Here is a 19,425-nt window from a genome sequence, read left to right as displayed (position 1 = left end):
TAAGATTGTTTCAGGACAAGAAATACCAAGGAATAAATAAAAAATCCTTTTAGATGGCTTGCAGATGGATTTGGAGAGCAGAGAACTGACTATCCTTGGCTTCTGTCTAAAACCTAGGGGAAAGACCTCATGTTTTTCTAAGCATTTTTTCTTTGGTGGCTCCTGGCTATTTTGTACTAGTGTGTGAATTCCCTTTTGCTAAAGGATCTCTCTGATTTATCTTCAAAGAGTATTTCTCTTGGTTCATTATTTTGACCTAAATTGTGTCTTTCATAGATGACTGGGGTTTCTTAAATTTTAATTCTTCTCTAAAAGTGTTTGCTTGAAACTACATTTTTCCTCTACTGCTGTTTTTTTCATCAAATGCTATCTCTCCTGAGAGGCTGTTGGCTATTTATCAATATTTGATCTGACTGTAAAGCATACTTCTGTGGGGTGGCTATTTATTATGAAATGGTGTCTCTTTAAATTGGATCTTAACAGTTCTTGATCTCTTTCTTTATTTGTCTGCCTCTTTCTTAGCTAGCCTAGTGGCTTTAAGAAGTACTCAATCTCCCTATTTTAACAAAATTAAATGCAATCATTATAATGGCAAATATTAAACAGCAAAAGGAGATCAGAATCTAGTACAACTTCCAGCAGATGCGTAGCAAAATGCTTGAAACTGTGCCAGGTGTTTATAGGTATAAGAGAAAAATCCCCTGCATTTCCTTCAAATGTAAATATTGCAAAATTGGTTTTCGTGGAGTTTTCAGCAAAATGAAAACAGTAAAATAAATAGCAGAAAATGCCATGTATATTGACGATCTCTTAGGCTGTTTTTTGGTCATATCATCCAGGCTAAACTTTACTGAATCCAATGCATTCTTAATCCAACTCCTTTGATTTCACTGACACTGCACTAGTGATTAACCTGAAATATGAACATTGCAACATTCCTTGAATTCTACTCTTTCTTCAGCCTATGAGAGCTAAATTACTGATGCTGTTAGAGACATTTTCATTAGATGATAAAAGTGACAAAAACAAGTAGAAAAAATATTTTTGAGAGTTTCTACTTGTTTTTGAATGGGGATAGAAAGGAAATTATCTTTAATGCAGGCTGCACATCTCACTGATGACAAGAGTGTTTCTCCCAAGAGTAAACTGAGGTATCTGTAACCCAGTTTACAGATACCTCAATAGAAATAGCTGCATTACTCTATCCTCTGCCTGTAGGCAGTCACTGAGAGCTTTTTCTGAGGTACTCCTCTGGCCATAAATGATTTTGCAGTATATACAGAGGAAAACCTATGCAGTTTTAAAAATAATTTCTTTAATGTACTTTACATATTGTACTTCAATAGCACTAAGTCTTTCTGGCAGCCTTTTAAGATATCCGTTATTCATTCCTCATTAGCTGATATTCCAGTCTACCCAGGAAGTAGAGTATTCAAAAGCGTTGAGTTCAGTTTGTGCTAGTATTTTCTAATCTTGTTTTTCTCAGTATCCAACTATAGGTCAGCAGTGTTTTGAAAGTCAGGTGTTCAGCAACTGTCATAGTTTATTTTATTTTATTTTTATAAATAGAGATCAAGAAAGTGCTCAACATAAGATTTTTGAAATGCAAAAATTTCAGGATTTTTTAATTTCCTTTTTGGCTTGTAAGCCTTTTGAATTCACTGAGAGCATGTTTTCATTTTCTTCACTGAAACTGTTAAAACTAAAAATAAACTTTTTTTTTTTCTTCTATATTATAGTAATTTAATTCAGTGATCTAGAAGTTTAAGAAACTTCCCTCATATCAGGTGACTCATGAAAAAATCCTAAACTTTCTTACGACTGAGTCCTGATCTTATGCTGTAATGAGACAGGTTTTTGCTGCTTCAGTAATATAAAAAGGCCCTAAACCTTCCCTCCTTGAAACAGCACTCCTCAAAGTGCGATCCTACTTTGTTGTTGACACTAATATGGTGTTACAGAGGTTTTCCAGACCAGTGTGTCTCAAAGAGGAGAAAAATTATTCTGGTGGCATCCATGCCTGAGAATGGAGGGAACACTGATTACTTTGCATGCTCCAATTCTGCCTGCTGGCTCCGAGGACTCCTCGGTTCTAGTGTGTTTTCTTAGAAAAATTGTTGACATTTACTGCATTTTTGTATGTAATTATTAATTAGCATACTTTGATAATATTACGGTTTTTTTGATATAAATATGGAAGTCAAGATCCTGTTGGAAATACCCTGACAGATCATTGCATTTACATGAAAAAAATGTTTTAACTTCTGTGTCAGCTAGGCTGTTTTTTTCGTGCTGTCCAAATGTTCACACAGCGAGAAGGTATTCTGTGATAATTGGAAGATGCTTTTTGCTGCTTTCTTTTAATTGAAAGGTATTTGTTGCTATTATTGGTTGTGAAGTGTATCCCTATCTGTATCCTACAGGTTTTGTATAAATATGTGCTATTAATAACTATAAATAAATGTCAGCCAATAAGGACTTCAGGGTTTTGAGAAAACAATCAAGAATGGCAAAAAATGATGGCATACAAATACTTGCAGATAAGATAGATCTACAACATTGTCATTTTTCCTCCTCTCCTCATCAGTTAAGCTGTTTATTATTGCTTTATTTGTATTATCTGCAGACTAGCTGTATTGAAAAATGCCTCAAAACAAAGAGAACAAAACCATTTCACAGCAGTAAGTTACATGTGTGTGCAGGTAAAGCAATACAAGAAAAGCTTATGAGTCTTCTCTTCCCCAGTAGCTTCTCTGCTTTTGCACCCTGTATATCCTGTTCTTTCTAATCCTTTCCTCTGCATTTGTTTTCGTATTAGTTGTATGAGTACACAGTTTATCCAACAACCTTATTTTCAAGTGCCAGTATTATTAAAAGATTACCAGTAATGTAAGCTACAGACTACAAACATGAAACTACAGTAATTTGTGATGTTCTTTTAGAAACATCTGAGAGTTTGTAAAAGTGCTTGTATTGAGGATGTTTTTGAAAATGGGTATGTAGTGTGAAATATATATTGGTCATTGAAATTTCCCATGTAGTTCTGATACGCCTTAAAATATCTGTTTTAGGTTTGCCAGAGCCAAACAGAGACACTATATTCCAAGGACTGAGAATGGAGCAAGGATTCTACACATCTAAAGACTTCCTGCCTTTGGTAGCACTGGCAAGTAAACCAGGTGTGTGATACTATGGGTTTTTTTTTGTAATCATGTTCAGTAAGTCATTAGCAGTTATTGATATATCAAAATGGACAGCTGGTTACACAGCAGCACATCCAATTTTGAAGCACCTCCCAATGAATAGGACTGAGGCAGGGTTTTCACTTGGTGACTTGCAGCCTCAGAAGTGTGGTCATGAAAGTCAGTTTTAGAAACTGCAAAGCAAATAGTCATATGTAAAAATCTAAGCACATGGCAAAGCATTACCCCTAATAAGTTATATTTGTTATTTTAAATAATATTCAAAAGATGTCATAAACTTCTCATTTGTATAAATAATCTTGATATCGATTATCTTGATATCAGTAGTATATATAAGATGGTCTTGAAAAAATCTGATATTGAAGAACATGTTACTGACCCATATAAGCACCTGCTTTGTGTATTGTTGATAAATTATTTTACTTGATCCCAAGTCACATACTGCATGTTTTACAGACACATTTAAGGAAACACTAGTTCCTTACCCAACTTAGTCTAAGACCCAGGACAACACTAGTATGCCAGGAGTTAATAAGACAACACTCACTTCATAGGCACCAAATGCAGTCTTGTTTTATGCTTTTACATCTTTGTTTTGAGTACAGAGATGGCTGTGTTTGCTCCCCAAGGAGTATAGCTGCTTTCAGTGGCCCTGAATGTGAAGTCATAAGCCCCAGATAGATGTATGAGATGGGGCTCATGATTTCTACACCACATTCCCTCATGGTCTAGATTCCCCAATGTACAGCTTTTTGGGCATGTACTTGGTGCAGTATGTAGTCTTGTACATATTACCACGTATTTTACCACACATATACCTTTTTTATCTACAAACTGATTTTCTTCTGGGCATTCAGAAATTTCTTTTTAGCATCATATAGGGTTGCCTGCTTACTTAGTAGACTTTCCATAAATGATCTGTTGAAGAATATACCTTCTGCGGCAAATTATTCTGCATATGAAAGTAAAGTTTATTACCCCATTTTATACAAAATATTTAGGAAGGGAAATTCTGCATCCCATCTGTCCCATCTCTGTTGTTTTGATCAAATGCTTATTTCTGTCTTTTCATAAACTCAAAGTGAGCTCAAATGGGTTGGGAGAAAAGGGTGGGTTTGGGTTTTTTTGAAGAAAGAGATGTTTAAAAATGAAGCAGATTGAGAATCTGCACCGCAAAACATTTGTAGATTAACAAAGGAAAAATAAATCTTGCAAAACAATCCCCTCTTGTAATATTTTGACTAAAAATACTTTGTAGAACTGTATGGACATGTAGCACTTATGCAGGCTGGTGACTTACAGTACATGAGGATCTATATACTGTGATCTGTGTCTTTTAAAATGTTGCAAAGGAGCACTCTTGATTTGCTAGGATATGTAATGGTTTTCTTTATATTAAGTCTACAATGAAAAAAAAGATGAACTTTTGAAGAGCTAACCTTTTCTGACTGACAGTAATAGATAGCTCGTTGGTGTTTTTTGTTAATTAACATGCTCTCTTTTACTTAATTTTTCTAGTGTCTGTCTGTAGCTACCTCTTGCTCTCTAAAGCATGGAATTTAAAATAATATATACACGCCCTATATTCTGCTCTATCCTTTTTTTTTTATAGTATGACAGTTCTCTAAATAATAGACATAATAGACTTAGTTGCAGTAAGATACAAATTCTGCCTGCTTATCTGAATACCACTTGTTAATGTACTTTCCTCCGAAAGGGGTTTCCCTTGCAGATACATTGATGTGAAGTTACCTTGGGAGTGGCCTTGTTCTAAAGAGCAAAGTGGGCTGCTGTGACTGATCCATTCTAGGCTAGTCCCGTAATGGCACTCTGAGCTGCCATTCCCCTGCTGCACATGTACTCTTTCCTCTGCTCAATGTACAGTTTTTCTGAAGGATTAAGTTTGTTAAAAATAAATTATTTCTAAACTTTTCTAATTTTAGAATAAGAAGCCTATTAAGTAAATAGTAAATGCGATGCCATATACATAGGGAGGAAAATTATAGCATTTGCCATACATTAAGCATTTTAAAAATGGAGAGAGAATATGTGTATTAGGACGTTGTTCCTCACTCTGTTTATATGTCTAAATTAAAAGCATTATTTTCTTGAATGATACTTGTGTTTTTTTACAATTGCATGTGAAAATCTGCTGCTGCTATGGCAGGATACTCGAATTACAGTGCAATGATTAAATGTCCAGTTTAGCACCTCGTGACTGAAATTATCACAGGGTCGTTAAGAATATAGATGTATATTATTTCTGGCATTTTTAAACTTTGCAGCAATTTGTCTAATCAAGTTAGTTTTATTAAAACTTTTGATAAAGTGCAATCTCATACAGAGAACACGTTTCAGTTTTACTTAAGTACTTTTTGTATAATCAAATCATCAAATACAAGCTGTATATGATGAACACATACTGTTTTCTCAGGAATTACTGTAATAACAATATCCTTTCTGCCTCGTGTTCAGCTGCCATAGAGAATAGTCTGAGAACCATGTCATAGCCAGAACAGTATCAGTGCCTTGTAGAAAACTGACTGAGGGGACTAACTTTGAAAAACTATTACACAAAACTGTCAACAACAGGTCATCCTTTGAAAAATACCAAGTATTATTCTTTGTAATCTGTTAAAAGGTGTTTTGTTTTGTTTGTTTTTTTAACTCGGAGGATAATGAATCTGATAAGAGAGAAACTTACTTTTTCAATAAAAAGATCTCACAATGCTAATTTCAACCCGACAGGACCTACAATCCTACAAACATGTTGTCATTTGAATTCTTTCCAGATAGAAAGGTGCAGCTGCTTAGAGTACTGACTATGAAATTATGTATATGAGCATATCTTAAAAATGGGAATAAAACTGTCTTTCAGTGAAGCAGAATAATTTGATAGTGACACTCCATGCTTGGAAACTGTAAGATGCAATTTTACACTGCTTTAAGTACAAGCACCTTCTGAGCTGTCATGCAGAAATGGTTTCTCTACTTGAAAATGGGAGTTTCCTTTCATCTTTCAGGTATGTGTGCCTGTCACTCTCCATTGCCATCAATACATGGAACTGTGATTGTACTCGGGGCAGGAGACACTGCTTTTGACTGTGCAACATCTGCTTTACGCTGTGGAGCTCGTCGTGTGTTTGTGGTCTTCAGGAAAGGATTCACTAATATCAGGGCCGTCCCAGAAGAGGTAAAATTGAATAACAGCATTTATGAGATGGAATATTGCTTGTTATTTCTACAGGGCCTGAAAGTGTGGTATAGGTACTTAAAAGATATCTACTAAAGGTTTTGTTTATAAAAAATGCTCTTAAAATGTATAAACTTTTATTAAAGATCTGAGACTCACTTTATATAGTCTCTGTATAAATAATTTTCCTCTGTTGTACCTGTTTCCTGTAAAGTCAGAGAGATGCATTTGCATATAGGGCATAGAATTTATTATAAATTAGAAAATACAGTAAAATTTTTGATCTTGGAAGCATCCCAGAGATCAAACACCCATTTGAGTATTGTAGGTGACTCTTCAGGTCACAGTTAGATCCTAGAATGATACTTTCTGTCTGCTGTCTAATGAATCTCAGTGATCCTGATGTTGCCTTGGGAGCCTATATAATCTTGTAAGGCAATTACTTACAGTGATTTTGGCACTGAATCACTGCCAATGGCAATAGAGCAATATCATTCATCACAGATTTCAGTGTTCAATTTGATTTTTAGTTTGGCTTTAGACTTTGTCTTAGGACATCTGCACATTTTGAAACTGACTTTGCTTCTTCAATGTATCTGTACTACAGAAGGAGTTTTTCAGATGAGATTTTCTTATTTTGGTGGTCTTTTTCCATTGTCATTTATTTGGTACATATTTACACTTTTGCATACTTGAGGATATCAGGACATCTTATGCATCTGTATCATGAGATTTATGATAGTTTGGTCATCTGTTTCAAGAAGGTTTGCATCTTTGAGATCTCATAGAAGATAAGAGGTACAAAAAAAGTAATAGAGGATCTTTTCATGACTTCTGTTCTGTTGCACTTAATTTAAGAATTCTAGACACAACGAGATTACTGAAGCCATTGAACAGACTAGTGCTGTTTAGACTCTTAATAATCAACAATCAGCTGTCACTCTTAACCAAAATCTTTGTTAGCAGCTTGGGTAAATTCCTAAAAGTTGTCAATGTTTGTACTCATCCAGTCATGCAATGGCCTTGGAAAAGTGTGAAATAAAAGTAGCTTCAGCTAGTAATGGCCATGCTACAGTGATGTTGGGTTGGATATTACATGTTCAGAAAAGTTGTCATGTAAACACAGACAATCAAATCCTGAAGACTTTGCTAAGACCAAATGCTGTTTGACTTCAGCAGTTTTACCACAGCAGAGATTCAGAAGATCTTAAGTCTGGATTGTCGCTCAGAAAACTGTTGTTTGCACATGGTATTCAGCATTTAATAACATCTTAAAATCACAGTAAACACAAATCAGGGCTTGTACTTAATTAATACTAGGCCTCTTCTTACAAGACACAGATAATTACATAAGGTAACTCTTTTGCCCTCAGAGGAGTTTAATGTATTTAAAGTAATAGGGAACAATAAGAACATATAATGGAGAAGTGTTTGCATTGCAAATTTACCTAGTGCCACTGTCTAGAACCGCTTGTTTAATAGCATGGGAGGCTCTGAGGTTGGTATTAAGATGTCTGTCTGTATACAGTATACAGCTGACTTCTGCTATAGAAGAATGTGTGGTAGCATCTTGAGTCAAAAAACAGTTTGTGGGTTTTTTTTCATAAAACCACAACAATGTTCAAATTATATATTTTATTGCTTCTCCTCTACAGATGGAACTTGCAAAAGAAGAGAAGTGTGAATTTCTGCCTTTCCTCTCCCCTCGGAAAGTTGTACTTAGAGGTGGACAAATTGTTGCTATGGAGTTTGTTCGAACTGAACAAGACAATGATGGAAACTGGAAAGAAGATGAGGATCAGGTTGTCCGCCTGAAAGCTGATGTGGTGATCAGCGCCTTTGGCTCCATTTTAAGCGACAATAAAGGTAACCCCTACTAATGCATTCTATAAATGCTGGTGGTTATTTTAGCTGCAACCATTTTGTGTCCTTTGACAGTTTTGTGAAATGTGTCTTCTGGATATTACACAACTTGTGACTGCTGGTCCTCTTCACAAGAATTTCTTTGTCCTTTAGGTATACCTCTAACAAAATTTGAGGGTCTGATAACAAAGTAGTTTGTATATTGCTGTATAGAGCAGGAACTCGGATTAAAGTTACAGTTGCTCAGTAAATATTTTGCTTTCAATGCAAATGGGATCTCAGAGAATACACTTGAGGATTTCTTCTGTTCTCACTAATTAACTTTAGAGAAACTCATTATACTGCAACTTTAAACTGAACTGATTTGATCTCTGAAACTTTTTTTTTTTTACCTATTAAATTAATCAAGAATCAAGACAGATTCATTATTCTGGTTCAGGTGGTCTGGCTATCACTCATTTCTTGTGCATATGCAAGAGAACAGCGGCTTCTCTCATGTATACAGTATTTGTTAAATTCACCTGTGCTTGTCTCAGCTTGCCTCATTATTTAGTTGCACTTTGCAAGCTTTCGTCTTAAAAATTAACAGTTACATAGTTCCCTATTAAAGACACAGAAATTGGCGCATAGATGGCATTTCAGAGATTGAACAAATTGTCTGGATGTTGCAGAAAGCTGAGGAACATGAGTACAACGAAGAACATGGGAACGTTCTGAGCAGAGGTCAGACTGTTCTCAGGCACTAGGTTAGGTTTAAAAAGTTCAGGCACATATATCGAATGTGTCTTGGAAGAAAAAAAATGCTGACTCAGGAAAGACAGATTGATAAAATGAATAGATCTTCAGCCTGGAGTTGCTCATCAAGGTTAGCAGGTTCTGAAAGCCTTAGTGATCAATGTGCCTACCTCTCCAGGACATGATCGTGCCAGTTGATTAACCCATGACTTGTTGTCATGGTCCTTTGGGTATAAATACTCTGACAGAGGACTTGACAAGTGCCTCAGAGTGCATGTCACCAGAAAATTTGGTAATCAGATGTTGGTTCTGCCAGTGCAAAGATAATTTCAAAATTTCCTGATGTAATGTGAGTTTGTGAATCTTTTCATTATAGGAAAATTGTAAATCTGAAATATTCTAAGCGGAGACTAGTAGCATTTGTGAGCATACCTCAGGCATATTAAATGTATGACTTCCCACATCTGCATTTTCTGTGTATGCCTTATAGATAAAACTGTTTTAAATGAAGTTAAAGAAAATAATTTTCTGATAGTAAGATTTTCTATAATTATTTATAAAATAATACAAAAAGTGTACTGACTTCACAGGAGAACAAAACGTTAGTTAATGAAGATAAATTATAGGTCCCGTTGAAGAATTTTACAATATAGCTACTAGCCGAGTTGACGGTAATCTGAATGGGCTACTCGGTGCTTCCTGTGCACCAGTCCGATTGTATATAAAATTAAACCATCATACAGGCATGAGAAGAGTCTAAACTCTCTCCTACAGTAAAAAAGAAGGATCAACCTGGTTCCTTAAGGAACATGTGAAGTTAATTCCAGGAGCATTCATATTTTGTGTGTGTTACTATTGCTTTGTGATAGATTCATGCAGCCTAGGCTGTATCTAGACAGCGGCTGCACTCAGCTATGTACAGTGCTAATTACTCAGGGCTGCCCCCTGCTCTAAAAGGGCACAGGAAGCGCAGTCCATGGCTCTTGGAGAAAACAGACTCCCATTCCACTTGGAGATGTATTGTTCTATAAGGAGTCTGCCATCTGTGTTGGTCATGTTTTACGGCTCAGCCCAACCTCCAGGAAGCAGGGAGAAGAAGATGTTTTTTAATCTTGAAGAGATTGATGAACTAGTTCAATGGTGAAGGTTACTTGACTGAGAATTCTGCTGTTTTGTTGTTGTTTTTAAAACCCTCTGTTTAGGTTTTTTGGAAGGTTTTCTAGAACCTCATGTGGTAAATCAAATATTAGCCTATGCAATAAGTAGGTTTTGTTATGATTCATAGACCCTATGATAAAGGAGTGATTTTGTTTTCTCCCATATTAAAAACTGCTTCAACTAAAAGGTTGAACTTATTGTGTTGCTTAGCCATAATACTGTTCCACTCTTGTATCTCCTAGTATGGATTCACTGTCTAAATTAGTTCTTGTGAGGTTTTTAAATAGGAACATAAAATGGGAGGGGAAAAAAGTCATGCAGTGACCTGATCATGAAAGAACAGTCATTTACCATGGGGGTGAGCAATACACCTCAGTTTCACACTGTATTTTTTATAAAACTGCTATTAGAATAGCAATCCAATTACAAGGAAAAATGCAAGGCATTTGTTTTGGATGTTGTGAAAGTGAAAAGAAACTAAGACTTGAGGGAATAAAGTGTTTATTTTGAGCATACCACTTCGGTTGCTTTTAAATCTTTATTTTTTGACTAAGCTGTCTTAATGAAAGTCAAATTTGCTTTTCACAACTGAGCTGGACTACAACCAAATCTCCAGGCTACTTCATCATACATAACAAAAAGAAATTACCCCACACACACACACCACCACCACCAAAAGCATCTTATATTCTGAGTGGTTTTTAAAAAAAGGAAGCACATTTTTGTGTTCTGGGGATGGAGATACTCCGGTTTTCTCCATCAAAAGATGGAGATGAAAGTACTGGAGGTACGCAGAACTGGACGATACCATAAGCAAACTGATCTGACTTGGAACTTAATATAATTTTTAAGAAGGGGATGGACGAGATGACCTCCAGAGGGCCCTTCTAGTCTGAATTATTCTATGACTGGATGACTCAGATGAAGGCTGAATAAATGTGTTAATTGTTGCTCATACAAAGCTCTATCAATTGACCTAATTCATAAGGCACCTCAGGAAAATGCAAACACAGTATTGGTATGGGCTAAGATAGCAGGATATGTCCTATTTGTTATTAATATTGTTAAATGCTGATTCTACTGATATAAGAATAAAGCAAATACTATGAAAACCAGAGGGTTTAAAATCAGATTTAGCCTCAGTTCATCAGAGTATTCAGGGCACCCTTGATGCCCCTGTTTTAAAGTTTTGCTTTACAAGACATAAGGACATGGGTGACTGCTATTCTGAGTGCAGTGCAGGATAAGGGGCTAAGGCAGAGTATGGAATTGGCAACATAAGTTTAGTTCAACACTGTTTAGCAGGAAGTGGTAAAGAGGAAGTATTCACGTTTACAAGAACACTGAATTGTAGCATGATAATGTCTATTTTATTTTCCTGGAGACATAAAAAGGGGAATGCAAAAATACCCAAGCAGACTCCAAGTATTACCTTTGCAAAAAACCCCAGGAATAGTAGGCTATTTGTGAGCAAAAATACGTTTTATTAAGTTTTTGATAGTAGTTAGCTATTGCATGGTAACTGAAGGGCAAAATTTTATTTCAGATTGCTGGGAATCAGTCACAACTTTCAGATATTTTGCTTTTACTTTTAGTATGACTATCATCTTGGTTGAAAACTGCAGCAGCAAACCCCAGAAGGCTTACCAGAGTATAAGTACTGCCCCTCCTGTATAGTGCAACATACAGCAAAGATAGATTTGCCCAAGTAGTTTTTATTTTATTAAATAAAATATTTTTATTATTTAACCCACACCTATTTAATATTTATTTCTGTAGATTGAGAAGCATTTGCTAGGAAAAAGCTCTGAGCTCGTAAGTGAAAAATATTTTAGTTTTCCTTTGTACAAATACAAAACTTCAAATGGTACAGAAACCAGCAAACCTGCAAGGAGTGTTGAGTTTCTTCATACAGCCTGCTCAGACAACTAGGTAACTTCAGCCTCAAAGCACTGAAGCCTTGACTCTCTAATGAAAGACTAGGAGGGAGGAAGAGAGATGGCCTCAGCTGGGAATGCCCACGGGGGTGACCTGGTGTCTCCCTGGTAGCACAGCATCTGCGACACACCTATAGAACAGACTTCTAGTCACCAGACTTTTAAAAAAAGTTGTTATATAAACCTGAAATTTATACAGATTCAGAAGATTCCTAGTGAAATAGGTACGAGTTTTCCTGCTGAGTCATTTGGAATAGGATTTTTCTTCACAAATGGGTTTACTGAATGATTTTGAGTGCAGCAGTTCCACACGCTGAAATGATGACCAGTTTCCAAAAGTGGCTTCATGATGACTTTTAAAGTCATGTTAACTTAGAGCAGGAATTCTGCCCTTTCACCCTCTAGACATCAGTACACATTTGCTTGCTGGTTGCAAGAGAAAACCAAAGGCAGTACCAGCTTGAGCGGGAACCTCTCCTAGGATACCTGGACCCAGCTTTATTTAGTCAAATCACTTTCTAATCCTGGTTCAATATGCCAGTGGGGCAGAGACTGTGGGAAGCATGACTGTGCCTTTATTTGCTAGTCAGTTAGACTGGGCAGTGTCAGCAGTTAATCAGTCTATTGGTGCATGTGACAGCTGTAGTTTTACATTTGAGATTAAGAAAGTTACAGTATATTAATATTTTTCTGAAGTAATGCTAGTGTTCACTGTAAAGGAATTCTGTAAGATGGATATCAAAAATAACATTAATGAGCTACTAAAGCTAAAATTACAGGAACTTATGAAATTGGTTAAACATAAAAACCATTAAACTGTTTATTGAAGCTTCACAGATATACTGCAGCTAATGAGCATTTCTGCTATTTAAATAAGCCCAAATTGAACACACATTACATGGATACATAATTAGTCATGGCAGTCAAACACACACAGACTCACTTTTAAAGCTTTATTTGAGGAATCTTTTCCATTTGATTTGTTTTGTTAATTAAAATATTTTTTCTGTATTCACTTATACTTTAATATTGTTTTTGCAAGTGCTATAATTGCTCCTGCTTTTCCATTTGTGTTTGTTTGCTCTGTGAATATAGGAAATTTGAATATATATTCAGAAGTGTCCTTTTGTTTGGTGTTATTTGTATTAGCATCACTTGATAGCATCAGAATAATTCAATTGTATATTGTCTTTCATCCAGAAGGATCTTTTCAAATTATATATAATATCTCACTGGGATATGGAGGAGAAGGCAGCACAGCCACAGGATTATACTTCGAATTTTCAAGAGAAAAGCTATGTTAGTTTTAAACTTTAAAGGATGTGAGAGTGCAGGGATTTAAAAGACACTCTTTTCTTTACCCCTGAACCAAATCATGCACCAACAAAAACATTGGGAATCTTGTTTGCTTGCTGTTCAGTGTCAAACAGCAATTCAGAGAACTAATAGTTGGGGTCACCTCCTTTCAAGCTCAGGTTTGGCTCTTAGATTCTCTATCACCCCTTGCAGGGGCAGAGAAGGGGCACCCCTTTGTGAAGACCCAAGCTCTCCCCTTCTTTCTGCAGGTGGTTTAGGAGGTGGTCCCTTCAGCCTCACAGTTGCCCTGGGTACCAGATCCAAATTGTGAGGACATTAGGAACTCATATAAGATGCTTTTAAATCATGCCCTTATTTTTACTTAACCTAAGTCTTGGAGATATAAAAAAGACAGAAGGAAATAGCTGCTGGATACCATGTCAATCTTGCCACCAGAGAAAGGTTCTTTCCCAATTTTATAAAAGTACTGATCAGGCAGACAAGTCCCCAGGCCCTAGGGAGATGTTTCAGGTGAAGGTATGTTGGGCATTCTTTGCACTCAAAAAGCTTTTGGTATAGTTATGTCCAGACAGCTATTTTAGCACAAAACAGTGCAAAGATAGATTTGAGAAATGTAGTAGATCCAGGATAACAGAGGTAATACCCTGTTTTGAAATAAGTAGTCAGGACTTCCAGTTTTACATCATCTCTTCTGAAAAACTGTATCTCCGATAGCATGTTGCCCTCTAACGCCTTTACTGTGGTTCAGTCCTGTCTCAGAAAAACAGAAGTCATCTATTAAATTCCCAATACCAAATCCTGAAGCACCAGGTTTTCCTCTGGTTTTTTTCCAAACATATCTTTACAAGCCTGTACATATTTAGCTTGCAAGAACTGTCTAGACCACACGCTGAGATGGTACCACTGCATGCAATAAGTTATCCTATATATGAAAAATATAAGATGATCAAAAGCTTTGTTGAAGTACCAACAGTCCGAGACATAAAGAGAAAGTTAATGTATTGATTTATAAAAATTACTAAAGCATTCTTAAAAAAACTGCTATCAGTCATTATCAGCACTTTCCTTTTTTTAAAAAAACAAAAACCAAAAAAACCCCAAACTCAAACAAACAAACCAAAAACTCATTTTCTAGACTGAGAAATGTCTCTGTCTGAAGGTTGTGTTTGATGTGATCTTTCAGTAATTTGAATGGTTTTAAAGGACACCATTTCATAAGTTTTTGATTCTGTTACTACACAAATACTATTTTTGCCAAGTTAAGCCACAAGGATATGCAGGGTGGGAGGGATTGTGCAAGCAATAGGTCTTGAAGATAGATTAAATACTTCTGGTATGAAAACCTGCTACAGTCTTTCAGTTTAAAACTGTCTTCTGTGATTCTGGCTTCTGAACCAGTTGAAAAAAAATACTTTGGATTACAGTCCTCTGAATGTATGTTTGTCTGTGCCAAGGGTGAGGAGGAGAACGTAGGTGGGACAAGTAGGTGACAATGTTTGTGCCTTGCTTCCTATTTTATTATTTTGCCCCTGGTTATACACAGCCCCCCACTTTGAAATTCACTTCTAATATGTGATTTGGAGGTGAAGAGAGGCACAGATCCTGGGAAGAAAATTCCATCATGATGATGTGCATGGAAGATGCATTTGAAGCTTGCTGTATACTCAGGCGTGCACTGGGCAATACTGTGAATTTGCCCTTGTATTGGAGAAATATTCTTGTCTTAAACTGGCAGGTTTCTCTTTTACACATATGACAGCACAGCTACATCAGTTTAATTGACCTTGGCAATCTGCATCTGCTAGTCATATGTCCCTGAGGGACATTGCAATTTTAAGCTGCATTTTATTGTAGAATTTTCAGTTCTTGTAGACAAAGCTATAAACCCCCTCATTTTGATATATGCTATCGACATTTGCTAAAACTATTTATTGAAAACATGATTATCTTCATGAAGCTACTTTGAAGTGTCTTTGCAATTACAATAAAATAATTTAAAAATGCATAATAAAAATCCTGTTAATATGGAGCAAGAATTTTTTTCTATTTATGTGTATGTAATGCCATGCAGTATAAAAACATTTTTAAATTTTTGTTTCGATATTATTTTTAAGGACAATAATAGTTCATGTGCAGAATGTCTATATATGCTGCTTAATAACATGAAAAAAATTAAGATAACAATGCATGCTCTAAAAAACCATCAGAAATTGTACTGAAAAAGATACAAAATATATTGTATTCATGTAAGCATTTCATTTTGATTGTGTTTTTATGGTTTTATTCTTAATATATGTAACAAGTTTCAAAGTGAGCTTTACTTTCATGATGTTCTGAGTTTAAATATTAAGTCAGGATGGTTTTGACTTTATTGAAATACATCTTTTTCAGAATTAAATTTATTTAAAACCAACACACTGTCAAAGCCAAAGCTTTGATAGCATAACACTTCCTGGTGGGAAAATGTTCCATCTGAAAATTTTCAGTCAGGTTTAATAATGGCCTGTCAGAAAATAGTAGATTATCATTTCTCTTATGAGGGTTAATAAATGTGGGAAGTAAATTCTGGAGATCTAAATGAATGTCTAGAAATTGTATCAGAAACACTCTTTTTTTGGTTTTAAATGTCAAAAATCTTATGCTGCGTATTAAGTTGTGCTAGAGAGTATATGGTAGGTTATTCGGGAGAAAAGCATGTTGTGAAGGTAAGTGCAGTACAAAGTTATGGGTGGAGGGAAAGGGAGGAAATTTATTTTTCCTTTGTTAATATTGTTCATTACTAGGATTTTCAGAAGTGCTGGACTTCTTCCCTGGGAGATGAATAATGCCAGTGAGAAAGACTCTGTGAGTTCCAGCTTCTGGGATATGCATTGTGTTCTCAGGGACTCACCAGAAGAACATTAGCACCAATTATTTCTTGAGCCTGCATTGAGTCAGTCACTTCTTGTGATACTTGTGTACATTTATTTTTAATGCAAATCTGGCTTTGCAGGCACATAGGAATTGGTCACTTTTCTGATACTACCAAACTGCTGTTCCATATAATGTATGCTGGTTTTCTGTCGGAGTCCTGTTAGTAATTACATACCTCACCTAGCTCAACAAAAGCGTTTCTGTATATAAAAGGACTTTTCATTCCTACTGTAAATTCACATTTAAGTAAGTGAAAGGACTTGGAACTGCTTTTCTAATTGTTATCGTGTATATCTGACAGATTTTAGCAACAGCTTTTTCTTTCTTCTATTAACATACTTGTCGTTCATTTTAATTACAGTCAGAGAGGCCATGGCACCTATCAAGTTTAACAGATGGGGTCTTCCTGAAGTAGATCCGGAAACTATGCAAACAAGTGAACCCTGGGTTTTTGCAGGGGGTGACATTGGTGGTCTTGCTACCACTACAGTGGAATCGGTAAACGATGGAAAACAAGCTTCCTGGTACATGCACAGATACATACAGGTGATTTTTTTAAACGTCTTTTTCTTTTTCACATTTCTATCTGCTTTTAGATACTTTAAAAAATAATTTCATTATGGTTTAGATTAAATATACAAGTTTTGAAAAACTGGTACCTGGATTGTCTGGTGATTTGAGCATTACAGATTCATTCAACTTGGATCACATACTTGAGTTTGGGTAGTTGAACCCAGCTTTCTTACATTATCTTAACACTAAAATCTGAGCAATATTTTATTGGCCCCAGCTCTGAATTCCACTCAAGGGTAGCAAGCCTCTCTGCACAGTGCAAGTCAAAGTCCTAATTGGGTAATTGGGGAAAAGAAGCGAGCCCATCAGTATTAAAAAGTAAAATCTCCCAATAGCACATAAAGTAAAAATTAAATACTGCCAAAGTTGTTACCTGGGGAAGACATTTTTAGTGTATTAACAGTTTACAGAACATTCAGATTATCTACACTGGAACCAAAGTTTGCTCTGATGAGGCTGATAAACTGGATGCAAGAGTCTGACAAAAAGATAAACACTGAGTGCACAGAGGAAAATAATTCAAAGGAGAATTTACCTGAGAAATGTGAATTTAAGGGGTATAGATTTGAAAAGCCTTGTAACTGAATGTTCCCTTTTGGTGCTCCTTGTACGTTGCTGACTGAGCACCTCTGCCCTAATTTTTCTAGTAAAAGAAAGAGTACAAAGTCTAGAGGAGCTGCAGAGGAACCGTCAGAGACAGGAGACACAGCCTGTGTGTGGAGAACCAGCTGACAAAGAGTGTGTTCATAAGTGCAAGGAACTTTTTAGAAACATGATACATGATTCATTCTCCCACAAAAAGAGATTTGAACAACTGAAGTTGGGACTGTAACAGCTCGATGTCTTTCTCCCCCATCCATCTGCTCAAAGCCTCTTTGATTGCATGTTTGTGCAATTTCATGCTGTTGGGGTCTGATTTCACTTCCTAAAAATACTTCAACTGAAAGCTTGTTGTTAGTATCTGTGCATATTTTTTCCTCACTTGTTCTAAAGCACTGTTTGTGTCCTGCCTTCTTAGACCCTCTGAAAATGCTGAGTGTGAAACATCTTTAATCCCTGACCTGCTTGCTTAATTTCTCAGTGCACAGTGAATTTGGGTAACTGTGATAGGGATAGGGGAGAGAGGGGTATCTCCTCCTTTTTGTCTCCTTCCTCTTTAACCTCTAGAAATACATCACTTAAAAATCCTCCTTCATCATGTTGTTTCCTTCTCAAAGCTTGCTTCCCCACCCCCCCACCCCCCCTGGAATGTATTTAATACATTGGAAAAAATCTGAATAGTCATGGCTTGAGAATTAGAATTTTAAATCAAGCAGGCTTGTGATATTAGAGCATTTCCGTCACCCTTTGCAGGTTTCAAGGCAGCTTATTCAACCTTACAGTCTCACCAGGAAGCTAATGGGAAAGCCTTACAGCAATCTTCACGGGAAAGTTTCCAAATGTCAAGTGTCACCTTTCCAGCTGTTAGATGAATGGGTTGCCCAGGGGCATTTATTTGGATGTGCAGCCCTTGTAAAATCTGGTTGCTGTGGTGCAGAGTGCTGTAATTTGGCAATTTACTTCACCAGTGTTTGAACCTGGCAGAAACTTTAATGACTGGGGGAGGGTTTGTCTTTTAAATAAGTTGTTTAGAGAAGGATGGTATTACCCTGATTTTTATAGGGGTAGGTATATGCATGCGTGCATGCCTTTGTGCGCATGTGCGTGCATGCGTTCAATTCACAGCCCTGTGTTCTGGAAACTTCCTATATCAAATGAAAAAACACCCTTACACACTATCTTATTTTCTCTCTACTGTGAGATTCTAAGACAAGCAACCTTCTTGTGATCTGGATATCTGAATCAAGTATACTTTAAATTTTAAATAAATATATTGATACCATCTATCCATTTGCATTTTACTTACAGGAATAGGTAGTCATTTCCAAAATCACCAACTATCACAGAACCAGGATTTATAAATAATGCAGTCAGCCTTTAGCAAAATAAAACTATTCCATGGGATTTCTCAACCAACCCAAGACCATGTCAAAGACTGAAACTCAAAAACCCCATCCTGACTACTTGCAGACTGTTTGAACAGCACGCTGCTTGTATCCCAACCTACTCCAGGCAAAAGGCTAAGCAAACAGATGGGCCTGATATGTGCCCTGCAACTCCAATCACTGCAAGCTCTGGCACATGGTCAAGTGAAGCATGAGATCCAGACTCAAGGACTCTCCAGCAGAAATGCCTTATGTTCAAAACTGGGAGTTATTTACAGAAGCTTCTTGGCTGCTCTTATGCTGGAAACTTTCCATCATTAGTTGCCTAAATATCTCCCACTTCTTAACATATTCCTCCCACTATATGAAGCATAGGTTCATCTCAGAAATTGTTGCCTGCAGCTGTGTCAGGTTAGTTTCTATAAACACGACCAGTCAAAGCCTAACTAAGGATAGTTGTAGTACAACCTATTAGAAAATCTAGTCAGTCTTCCTAGAACGGTTCTTTGCAAGTCAGTAGAGATTCAAACAGAATCAGCCCAATTCAT

General features: G+C 36.4%; 1 protein-coding gene across 1 annotated transcript in view; it reads left to right on the top strand.

Moving 5' to 3' along the window:
* DPYD (dihydropyrimidine dehydrogenase) overlaps positions 1-19,425 on the top strand; it is a 369,160-nt gene that overhangs the window by 170,250 nt on the left and 179,485 nt on the right. Inside the window, exons 8-11 of the mRNA XM_074907341.1 lie at positions 3,072-3,179; positions 6,227-6,396; positions 8,052-8,262; positions 16,681-16,865. Coding sequence (XP_074763442.1) covers positions 3,072-3,179; positions 6,227-6,396; positions 8,052-8,262; positions 16,681-16,865 — 674 coding nt within the window. The remainder of the gene's footprint in view (positions 1-3,071; positions 3,180-6,226; positions 6,397-8,051; positions 8,263-16,680; positions 16,866-19,425) is intronic.

Source organism: Athene noctua, chromosome 5 (assembly GCF_965140245.1).
Source record: "Athene noctua chromosome 5, bAthNoc1.hap1.1, whole genome shotgun sequence".
Taxonomy (NCBI): domain Eukaryota; kingdom Metazoa; phylum Chordata; class Aves; order Strigiformes; family Strigidae; genus Athene; species Athene noctua.
Note: the sequence above shows the minus strand (reverse complement) of the source record. Positions and strands in the feature narration are given on the sequence as shown.